We start from the raw sequence: 11,568 nt of genomic DNA, 5'->3' as shown, positions 1-11,568 counted from the left end.
ATCTCTGCACACACAGGCTGAATAAAAACGATTTGAATAAGCTGGGTTTATCTGTGCCTCACTTCTTATCTTGAAATACTTGAAGCTGTAATTTCACAAAGATAGTGACAAATCTACATCTTGACATAGAATGCATATGAAAGACAGATGTATAATTAGTTGGATATTTAAATATATAAATGTTACATATCCCACTATTTCTGGATAACTGTTTTAAAGCCTGCTTATGCTGTTCGACTGTTGCCAGAACCGACCATATTTAGATGAGAAAGTGGAATGCTGAGTCCTCAGATAACGCTAGCAGCATCAGTTGGCAAGATGCATGTTTTAGACCCACACATCTATGTGTATAGTTTACATATACTGTATATAAACGATGGGCATAGCCTCTGGGTTCTGCAGTCTCTTTAATGGCCAGCAGGGGCAACTCTTTAAAAAGACTTCCAGTTACTCATAAATAGTTTCCTGGTAATTTTTGGGGTCCGTTGCTAGTTTCAAGTCAATGAAGGAAACATTACATTTTTGGCATAAATTACTGTCTTTATTAGAGTAAAAAAGGAAGACGGTACTCTGGTACTCTGACCCTTGATTTCACAGTCAGATCCACCCTGTAGCAGTGAACTGATAGCTGATGTCACAGTGGTTATGTCTATCTTTTTTATACAGTCTATAGTGGATTTCCAAATTGAAAAAAACAACACCAATTTCACTCACTCTCTGAAATTTACAGCTTGTTACCAAAACCCTGTCCCAACAGAGACTTTCTGTAGCTTACTATTGCTTATTTTTATCCTTTCATAGCAATTTTTCATAAATGTCAACTGTCAATGTTAACTGATAGCTTAGCACTTTGCTGTGTGCTCAGTTCTGGCTCCATAAAACAACCACAAAGCGGTATGTCCATCTCTTCTACACAGTGATATGATTTTTTTTGAAGTTTTCTAAAACTTTGTTGACATTATTTGTCGCACTGGAGATTGATGCTCGATAAAAGCTGTATTTTCAAAGATGAACATAAATTATTGGCATTGCTTGTAAATCCCTACGGTATACTCTTATAATAATTTAGGTACTTTAGGTGTCACCTTTTAAAACAAGAGCAAAAAACAGCCAACACTGTTAGTTAAACTGCTGACACAGCTTAAATATTCTCACAAAATCCTTCTATACAAGTACAAAACTTTTCTATTTGTATCATTTGTGGGGCTCAAAGGTCGGCGCTGGCTACGTTTCATCTCTGCAGGCGTGTTTTCACTCTGTGCCGTTTCCCTCTCACAAAACAAAATTGCTCAAGAACTCGAGTCAAAAGTGACTCGTGAGACTGTGCGAGTATCAGATGTTGTGTATCGCCTCTGTATGATGGAGTGCTTTCACAGTTCATAATTCCCACACTCCTCACCTCGCTCTCCCTCCTGCTGCCATTGTTCTATGGAACAGCATAATTAAAGGAGCAGAATGAGAAAGAAAGCAGGACAGAAGGAAGGAAGGAAGGAAAGCAGGATGAAATTGGAGGCTAATTGACAGAGGATGATTGAGCAAAGGGGTGGAAAGATGAGGCCGAGGGGGGTGCGAGAGAGAGGGAAGGAGGGTGAAAAGCCAGAGAAGGGCAGATTAAAGGGAGAGAGGAGGGACACGGAAAGGAGGCGGGGGAGCCAAAACTGGCAACCCTGCCCAAACTGCCAAAGTCCTGTTTTGTCATTGGGTGGCTGTGACAGAGCGAGCGAGCCAAGAGAGAAATAACAGAGAAAGAGAGAGAGAGACTATGATTGGATGACAGTGATAGAGTAAAAGACTAAAGCAGCTTGTGAATTTTCTTAGTTGTCATGGGCCCTTGGGGGTTGATCAAGTGGCACCACTGACTCACAGAAAGAGAGAGAAAAAAAGAAGACGCATGAAGAACCGACGACAGCGAAAACAACAAACACGAGTGACAAGAAGTAACTAAGGACAACAGAGCTCTTATAAGTAACCGCGCAAGAGAAGCAGAGAGTGAGGGGCACGCAGGGTGAGTGCTTCATCCAGAGGGAGACTTCTACAAGCAGCAGAGACAGGAACCAACGAGATCATCCAGCCAGATCTGTCAGTCTCCTCGTCCTTCTGTCATCAGACGTCATCGCTCCAGCCAGTGAGGAAGGGGCAGAGAAATGAAGAGACCTCACGATTACAGCTCCCCGGACTCGGACACCGACGAGTTCATTGACGTGGGCCAAGAAGATAGCTACTGGTGAGCCTCCTTCAGTTACACCTGAGATTGTAACACGTTCCCTCCAATCATGTTTGAAAAGAAAATTACATGGCGCGCGGCTGTATTTAGCAGACAAAGTTAAAGACAAATTTGCCCCGAGCATGTTTTCCAGTCTGCTGCGCAGTAACGAGTTTAAAAGACTGTGGGAAAAGTTTGAAGTCCCAGAAGGTTGTGTTTATAAAGCAATTACAGCAAAATAGAACTTCTTATTATTTAAAGATTCCTGCATTCAGGTGCAAAGGTTTTTATTTTTTTAAAGTCTTGACACGGTTTAATTTGTATGTTATAAATCTTTAAGCAAATTTAAAAACCGCTTCAGTGATGTCAGTGTAAAAACTGATGTGTCAACTAAGTTTGAGGCTCAAGTCAGCGAATTTCTCTTGTTCAGAAAAGCAGATATATTACAGATTTATGTTAGATCGATAGGTAAGATATACAGTGTTCACTTTCTGTGTAAAACAGAGGCTTTACAGCAGTTGTTGCACATGCAAGTGCAGGGGTTAGTCGAAAAAGCTGCATGCGTGACATCCATGTAAAACAAAAAAGGCCTGTCAACACTGCAGTGTCAACACAGGAGATGAAAACATGAGCAGGAAGTCATTCACTCAGGAATATTAATTTATATATGTATGTATATTTATAACAAATTAATTGATTTGAACCACAGTGAATGATTATAGCATGACGTCTTAAAATTAAATGTCTGCAGTTGATGTAGAAAATTTCTTCACATGAGAAACACAAGTGAAAGCTCATGAGTTGCTTTTTAATAAACAACCCTGAAATAGTTTTAATATTTTACGTCACATTAAATATGAAAAAAGTGCATTTTCCCACATGAGTTTAGTTTTATTATTCCATGCAAACAGTGTGTTATTTAATTAGCAACTTTATGAAAGATCTCCTCGTCTGTGTCAGACACACATTTCTGCTGCATTTCCAAGACTGCATTTTCAGGCATAGAAAAACTGCTTTTTCACAAACAAATGAGTTTTTCTCAGCTTTTATTGTAAAGTTATAATCCCAACACTGAAATCTTGCTTTTGCACTGGAAAAATCCGATAAAAAATGTGAACTACACAGTTATAACAGCTGGTTAAACGCTAAAATACTTCTGGAAGAGGAAAAAAAAAACTTCTAACCTTTGAATGCAAACGCGGCCTGCAGTGCCAAGGTGATTAAGCGCAGTCCACTGCATGTAACTTGTTCCATTGTTGTGGAAAATGCCCGATAAACAGTAAAATTACTCTGAACGCTGCACACTCTATTTTAAAGTCATTAAAGCGTTTTGCTTTTTAGATAAATTAGTCAAATTCCTTGACTTAGCATTAAAAGACATTTGGATTCAAAGCGCCAGTCATTAAAGTGTATTTGTAACAGTATACAAAAACTCATTCCCAGCAGTGCTGCTTACATCACAGGCGCTGAGCGAGCCAGTAACGCTAAAGACGGTTTAGATAAATTAAATTGCCATGTGACATGCAAACAGAAGACAGCGCTGCCTTTTCAAGTCAACCCCATCAAAGATAAACCTAAACAAAAACACACAGCTAAACTGGCAGCCCTCATGTTAAAATCTAATAGAAACGCAATAAGTCTCTAGCGGGCCAGTTTGGAGGGAACTGTGAGGCTCGGAGTCTCTTTCAGGCCTGTAAGATGAGAGTTCACAAACAAACACAATCCATATTGGATGACTGTACTCGGAGGAGCTCATGCTCCCATTGCAGCGTGCTGGAGCCCCATGTGAGCGCAAGCATCGCCTCGAGGCTATATAATCATCTTTTCTAAAAGTGCTTTTGCTCAGACGGAAAGGAGAACAGCATGTCATTTTACTGAGACTAATGTCCAGAAATGCATTAAAGTGAAAACAATCTCATCTTCCCTCCTCTCCCGGGCACTGCTCTGCTTTTCTGTGCCCAAAAAACAAATTAGATTGAAGGGAGTTGGTGTGCCATCCTGCCTCTGTGTCATATTAAGGAGGGTAATAATAACAATATGCAGGAAAATCAAATGATTTTTTTTCTTTCTCCCTCTGTGTCCCTTCTTACTCATCTCGCTCTCTTGCTTCAACACTATCTTCGTGGTACAGCCCAGTCACCGGGTCCATGTCTCCAGGCAGCGCCTCGCAGATTCTGGCTCGAAAGAAGAGAAGAGGGGTGAGTGGATTAGATCATTGGATGTTAATCGGTTCTGTCTCTTTTTCAGTTGGGTCTGCAACTCAGTTTGCTTTTTTTTTTCTTATGCAGATCATAGAGAAGAGGCGCAGAGACCGCATCAACCACAGCTTGTCAGAGCTCCGTAGACTGGTGCCCAGCGCTTTTGAAAAACAGGTAAGGAATGAATTTGAGATGATGATATTTTTTGTCATAGTTAGACAATAAAACTAAAAGATTAAGCAGCTTTCTGTCATTGTGCCACTGATCAAAGTGTTGCTAATTTTCACTGCAGGGTTCATCAAAGTTAGAGAAAGCAGAGATTCTGCAGATGACAGTGGACCACCTCAAACTGCTGCATGCCATGGGAGGAAAAGGTGACAATTTGGACTCTTGCTTGCTGCCCTATTCAGATTCTACCAAATAGCATAAAAAACAGTGATTGATAATTATTTGTCATCCTCCTCTTTTAGACAAGAGATTTTTACTGCCTTCCCCTGCATTTATTCAGCAAAGACTAAACTGAACTGTTTTTCCACCTCAGGATACTTTGATGCGAGGGCTCTGGCAGTCGACTACAGGACCCTGGGCTTCAGGGAGTGCGTTGGAGAGGTGGTACGGTACCTCAGCTCACTTGAGGGGGACTCCCCAGACCCTATAGGAGCTCGTCTGGTCTCCCACCTCTCTCACTGCGCGAGTGAGCTAGACCCTCTTCTCCTGCAGTCACCCCCAGCTTCCGCCCTGCCCTTCGCTCCTTGGCCGTGGGCATCCTTCCCTCAAATCTCCCCTAACTCGCCAGCCTCCTCCTCACCTCCTTTCCCCAGCGGGCGAAGGGATCTGGCCCTGCTAGGGAGCTACCCATCACCCGCCTCCCTACGCCTCACCCCCCTGGCTGGGTGCCAGCAGGGTGCACCACAGCTCCTTGCACCTACAGCTCTTGCCACCGTCCACAGGGTGCCCTCCCTCGCAGCGTCGCCAGTCCTAGCCCCCTCCAGACCACCACAGCCGTCTCCTCACAGCTCCACCAGAGCCTCACCTCTACCTCTCTCAACCCCTTCCTCTTCCTCTCCTTCAACCTCCTCCTCTTCCACTTCCTCATCCTCCGCCCCTCCACAAGTCTCTTTCAGGCCCTTTGCACCTATGGGGTCTCCCACAGTCCAGCGCAGGGGCTTGAGCGGCTCAGCCAAGGCGGCCCAAGGATGGGGGACTGAGATCGGTGCTTTTTGAGGGTCAGCTCTTTATTTGAGTGGACATGGACCTCCCATGTGCTCTATGTAGCAAATATTGATTCCTTTGGAGAAAGAAGTATTCAACCTTTGATGATTGTTTCTGCTTCTAAAAAGCCATATCCGGTGATGGGTAAAGTTTCAGACGATCACAATCATATGTTACGGAACAAAGAGGGAATGTGAATGAGTAGCTCTGAATAAAGTCATATTGTTGATTTTGCTTGACAAATACACACAAAGAAGAGTGTCCACCAGAGCCATAATCACAGTAAAACACTCAACAGAGAGTGTGGTTGAGATTTTACTGATCCCAGAACTGTGATGTTTCTGTTTTTCCAAAACATTTATACTTTTGATCATGCTTTCTGGTGAATGTTTGACAAAATTTCTATAAAGACCAAGTGCCTTTATCTCTTTGCTCAAGTTTCCTGTGTTTTTCTCCGATTATATCAGTAAATGCAAACATGTAACTGCAGATATGCCATCTGCTATCAATACAAATGGGAAAGGAATGGTTAAAAAAAAGAAAAGAAAAAAAGACTGCATGTTAGGCGTTTATCCGTATATTAACTATGTCTGCAAACACTGCCTGCATGTTCCCCAGCCATAACCCACTTGGTATCTGAGCTGTTTCCAGTGATGGCTGATGGGAGCTGTGGTCTTGTGGCTGCAGAGGATAAACATGGTGGGAGATGGTGATGTTTTTGGGATGCCGCGGCGAAGCAAACAGGCCCATCACTTTGCCCTCTAATTGGCGGTCCCCTGTAATTAACTTTACCCTCGTATCAGTCTATGTATCTTCCTCTCCTCTGCTGTCTCTCTGCCATTCTTTCTCTCCAATCTTGCGGTACACCAGCGGATATCTTCTCTCCCTGTTTGTCTGCGCCACTGTCTCCTCAACAATGGAGAGACAGAAAAGACGAGGGCGAAAAGGGAGGGATGGAGAGAGAGGAGAGAGAGACAGAGAGGGGAAAACAAAAGGAAAAGATCTGAAGGGCTGTGGTTGAGTGACTGATTTGGTGTAGACGTTCAATAACAGGGTGGGAGGGAGGCAGGAGACAGGGTTACGGGGACTGCGAGGGTTTAAAAGGACAGGAAAAGAAGCAGTGTGAATCACAGAGAGTGGGCCAGCGTGTACGGGGTGCACAAGAAGCCCCCGAAAGCTGATGAATGACACTTGCAACAAGCTTGTTTCTCAAAAACATCGGCATAATTGTGCCATGCTTCACCAAAACTGCTCTGCGGGGATGAGAGGGCAGAGAAGAGCCTTGTGTGTGTTTACTGCTGGGGAACGCTTTGATCTACTTCAGGATGCAATGTCTGTGGTCTGCGGTCCAAAAATGTGTGTGTTCCGCAAAGTGCATATTGTTTATTTGAGTGAGTGTGCTTTTGTGGGCTCGAGCCAGTCTCTTGCGCTTTCTTCTTTGTGTGTGTGTGTGTGTGTGCTTTGTTGAGTGTTTTGTTTATGCAGTGTGCATGGTCGTGTGTGTGTATGTGTTTGTGTAATGTGAGTATTCAGGGCTGGCGTCAGGACTGAACCGCGGTGACGGCGTGGCTCTCGTGCGATGCCGGCCGGCGGTCGGACCGACGGACAGTGTGGTGGTGGAATGTTTGTGGAGGGTGTACGCACACACATACACATATACACACACAGATACGCACTCAGGCATACAGACAACACAGACACACATAGGCTGGCTGGCACTATTCTAGCCTCTGCGTGGAGGAGCCAGAGTCACCACCACAGCTTCCAGGAAGGACAACCACAGTCACACTGCGCTGGGTTTCCCACGGGGGAGGGGAGAGAGTGAGGGTGGAGGGATGTGCAAGGAAGGAGGGAAGGAAACTTTGGAGAAAGAAGGAGGGAAATGCTGTGTGTATGTGAGTGTAAGGCAACAGGACATGGTGCAAACTCAGTGAAGAAAAGAGGAGGGCTCAGCATGCAGGAAGGATGGCCGAAACAAATCAGAGAGAGAACAAAGTAAACTCACCCACATCAATGCATCACAGCTGATTTTTAAAAAATTACATGTCTATATATAGATATAATTTTCCGAGAATAGGAACGTGGTTCATTTTTTATCTGTCTGTGCCATAGACAGGGGAGTAAAAGACAGTCTTTCTAATGGCCAGCCTGCAAGTGACATGCATGCATCACTATTGATTTTTTAAATTTTATAGAATTTTATATATATATAACTAAATATATGTGGCTAACATTAGCTTAGGCGACCCCAGCCCGTTACTTCTTAAGGATTTTGTGAGGCAGCTGTTGCACTCATTGAAATCAAATAAGTCTGATTATCATGAGCTCCAAGTGATAAATTCCTCCTGTCTCACCTCGCACCTAATTTATCTGGGGTGAAAAACTGCCTGTCAGCTAATGACAGACAAATACTACAAACAAAAGGCCCCCAAAACTCAACTTTAAATTTATGTAATGAACAGAAAATGAAAAAGCCATCAGTTCTTTATTTTTTGAAGGAAAATCAAGCTGACAAGTGGACCGACTGCAAACCATCTAATAATGTAATGGCCATGTCCATCCTTCCTATACAGTCCTTTTTTCCAGGCCAACCCTAACCCTCAAACCACTGCACCACCGTACTGTTCTCAGGCCGATGTTTTAAAGTTTTAAAGAAGCATTCAGGTCCCCAGACGCTGTATAACACTATTACCCAATAGGGTTTACTTATTAAATAATGGTAGTGCCAGCATATAAATCTAATGTTAAAAAGATCACTGAAAATTAAGGTGATTAGCAGATCCACTGCCAAGTAAATGTCCAAAGTAAGTCTATACTGAACACAGTGGTTTATGCAGTTAATTTAGTGACCTCTGCTGTTAAAACTACAAAGGTGCAAAAGCAAAGGAAGAACATGTAGGGACAAAGATTCATTTCCTTCCACCAAAATGTAATAAAACAAATAAACTGCACAATGCAAAAATTGATAATTCATAAACATATAACAACAAACAATTCTAAGCAGTTAAAATTCATTAAAACAATGTTCATCCAGAATTGGGACCTTGCAGTTATATTCTCTTTATTCAGGATAGTGGACATTATATTTGCTGCATAACCTGTAAAACCACAAGTTTAGCTGATTTTGTATGAACATAGTGCTGTAGCCCTGACAGCAGACAATATTTCCATTACACCTGTTACTGCAAAGTGGTTAAACTCCTGGGCCCGTATCCCTAAAGATTCTGAGAATCCTCTCAGAGAGCTCCTAACTTAACCTAAAAGATCCTTGCCAGGAGTTTTAGCTTAGAAGTGATTCCAGAACATTTTCAGTGAACTCTGAGCAAGGAATGGATGGAAAATCCTATCTTAGTGAGGAGGTGTGGTTGACCCCGTTGCTAGGTATGAGTCATCATTTCAAAAGCCGTGATTGGTTGATCCTACAAGTTTGATGGAAATGAGCTTTTGGTGAGAATGAGCAAAGGATGTACCCTCAAATCAATAAACATAATTATACACTCTAATCTTATGCTGATTGTAATTGTAAATATTTCACATTCAAGAAAATATCTGGAAAATGAATAGTAAGCTGTAGGGGTTATAGCCTAACATTAGAATCTAAAATATATGAAAACTTAAACTCATTACACCCTGTTCAAATAATGATTCGTGTCTTATTTGCTCATATCAATATCCTAGCTGGCATATTTTGTACTTTCACTCACATATGGACCCCATTGAAAACAAGATGGCCTATCTCAAGGGGCTGTCCGTAATGAAGAAGAAATCACAACGTTACAAGTCCAGTGTGGTCTTAACGAGGGTAACACGGCTCAGCTTTTATCAATGTCTGTCATTGCTGGCTGGTCTATTTGTAAAGGCTTGTTAACAAATATCCTACAAACACAGAAAATGGAGAAAAAAAAGGACTCGCAAGCCGAACTGGACTGAGGAGCAAGGTTTGTTGCTGGCCCAGTTGGTGAACGAACATAAAGGTATCTCTCCTGCCTCTTCTGTTGGCCATTTTGTGCAGCTGCTTAGGGGAACTCTTAAGCCACTAAAAGTCCTCTTCCCTGCTCTTAGCAGATCTCGCCTTAGGAACCCTTTTAAGCGCTAGGAATCTTGAGGAATAGCTTTTATATTAACTGGGATTATCGTGTCACTTTTAGGGGAAATTCTAAGAAAACGTCATGACTCTGAGAATTTTCTTAGAATTTGGCCGCTAGGAGCCACTTTTTGCACAAAGATTCTTTAGGGATACGGGCCCTGATGTTCAGAGGAATGTCCTCCAAATTTAAAACAAGATGGGTACATTTACTAGAACAGAGAGAAATGTGTGTAACGCTGAGTCCCGTGTGGACTACAAATTTTCTCTTGAGACGTTAGGATGCCAGTAAACATGTTCTTTCTTCGTCCATGGTGTAAAGTATTCACTTGAGGTTACAAACATCCGCCACAAGGTGGAAGCATTGCAAAGAGGAGTAGTTATTCTTTACAAATTTTGCCAACTGCATCTTGGTCTATGGTTTGTGTCATGTTTATTTAAAGCTGGAGTTGGGCTTGCTCTGCAATTTTCAGGCAATATTTTAAAGAGGCCGGTGTATATGTTTATGTAGCTGTTGGTGTTAGAGATCATGTGGCTAGACACTGCCATGTCCACACATATATAGAGATATCCCATTATGATTTGGTGGTTTCGGCTTGGCATTAATTTGCTTTATTGTGTCCTGTACAGCAACTACTTACCCGGGGTACATATATAAAAGCAGAAGTTTTGGGAGCTTGTTGGGGCTGGAGCTTTCGTGTGTGTGTTAAAGCAACACCATAATCCTCCCAGGAGTGGAGATTCCAGCAAATTCGCCTTAAACACAGAATGTGCAATCCTTAGAGAAAAACGCGCGCACACACACACACACACACACACACACACACACACACACACACACACACACACACACACACACACACACACACACACACACACACACACACACACACACAAATAAAACCCAAGAGTTCATTCTCAGACTCTAAAGGCCTCAGGTGAGATTTTAAATGTTACAGTTCATGTCAGCACAATCAGAAAAAGCTGAACAAGTTGAACAAGTGTGGCTTGTTTGGAGGGTTACCAGGAGAAAACCCCCCTTCTGACTAAAAAGACCATGGCAGCACAGCTTAGGTTAGCAATGTTGCATCTAAACAAATAAAAGATATCTGGAACAATTTCCTTTTGGTCAGATGAGACTAAAGTGGACATAATTGGCCATAAAACACAGTATTATGTTTAGCAAAAACCAAATTCAACATATCAGCACAAACACCTCATACCAGAAGGTAGGAGTGAGGAGTGATGATTTGGGCTTGCTTTGTTGCTGTCACGGCTCAGGAGGGACTCGTAGGCAGACTGAGATCGAAAGTTCACAGTTTATTAATACACGAACCACCAAGTGCAACTATATACAAGTGAAGGTAGCTGCTTGGGGTCTCCGGGGAACACAGGCACAGTGAGGGAAACATAGGCAGGCTATTTAGAGCAATCCTCCTCCCAGTTTCAAAATACACACCCAAAACAATTTTATTATTATTATTATTATTTTTTGTTTTTGCCTTTTTCTAAAATTACTAGTATGATCCAAAGGTGTACCTTTACTTTCAAGGTGAATTGTAATGTTAATGTTAATGTTAATGTTTTGCTTGTTTAATTTTCATTGTACAAGTTGCACATAGGAACAACCTGATGCTTCAGAAAAATGAACTCCTCTTTGTCCAAAGCAAAGTCAAGACTGGCAAAGTTCACATTTATATGTACATACATTTGCATTAGCTCAAGCAGGACAATGAAAATAGGAAATATCTCCCAAAACATTGTATTTTTAATTATACAATGTCAACAGCTCCAAATGAATCATTCACATTTACTGGATTTGTTTTGTTGGTAGAATACTCTCAGAGCTCCATTAGTGTGGTTTTCTCCTG

The 11,568-nt window shown here is 42.2% G+C and overlaps 1 protein-coding gene across 1 annotated transcript; it reads left to right on the top strand.

Moving 5' to 3' along the window:
* The first annotated feature begins 1,651 nt into the window (after window positions 1-1,651).
* Window positions 1,652-6,037, top strand: heyl (hes related family bHLH transcription factor with YRPW motif like). Its single transcript, XM_039605753.1, has 5 exons — window positions 1,652-2,224; window positions 4,335-4,401; window positions 4,492-4,575; window positions 4,694-4,775; window positions 4,943-6,037. Exons 1-5 carry the CDS (start codon window positions 2,145-2,147, stop codon window positions 5,623-5,625), a joined length of 996 nt encoding a protein of 331 aa, XP_039461687.1. The 5' UTR covers window positions 1,652-2,144; the 3' UTR covers window positions 5,626-6,037.
* Window positions 6,038-11,568: the final 5,531 nt, after the last annotated feature.

This window comes from Oreochromis aureus, linkage group 22 (genome assembly GCF_013358895.1).
Source record: "Oreochromis aureus strain Israel breed Guangdong linkage group 22, ZZ_aureus, whole genome shotgun sequence".
NCBI classification, from domain to species: Eukaryota; Metazoa; Chordata; class Actinopteri; order Cichliformes; family Cichlidae; genus Oreochromis; species Oreochromis aureus.
The sequence above is the reverse complement of the archived record's forward strand: the minus strand, read 5'-3'. Positions and strand labels throughout refer to the sequence as shown.

Bases quoted from the DNA above. Each gene is read 5' to 3' on its own strand.
- heyl (XM_039605753.1), top strand. From the start codon at position 2,145: ATGAAGAGACCTCACGATTACAGCTCCCCGGACTCGGACACCGACGAG. The intron at 2,225-4,334 runs GTGAGCCTCCTT...TTCGTGGTACAG, and splicing joins GGCCAAGAAGATAGCTACTG to CCCAGTCACCGGGTCCATGT. The intron at 4,776-4,942 runs GTGACAATTTGG...TTTCCACCTCAG, and splicing joins GCATGCCATGGGAGGAAAAG to GATACTTTGATGCGAGGGCT.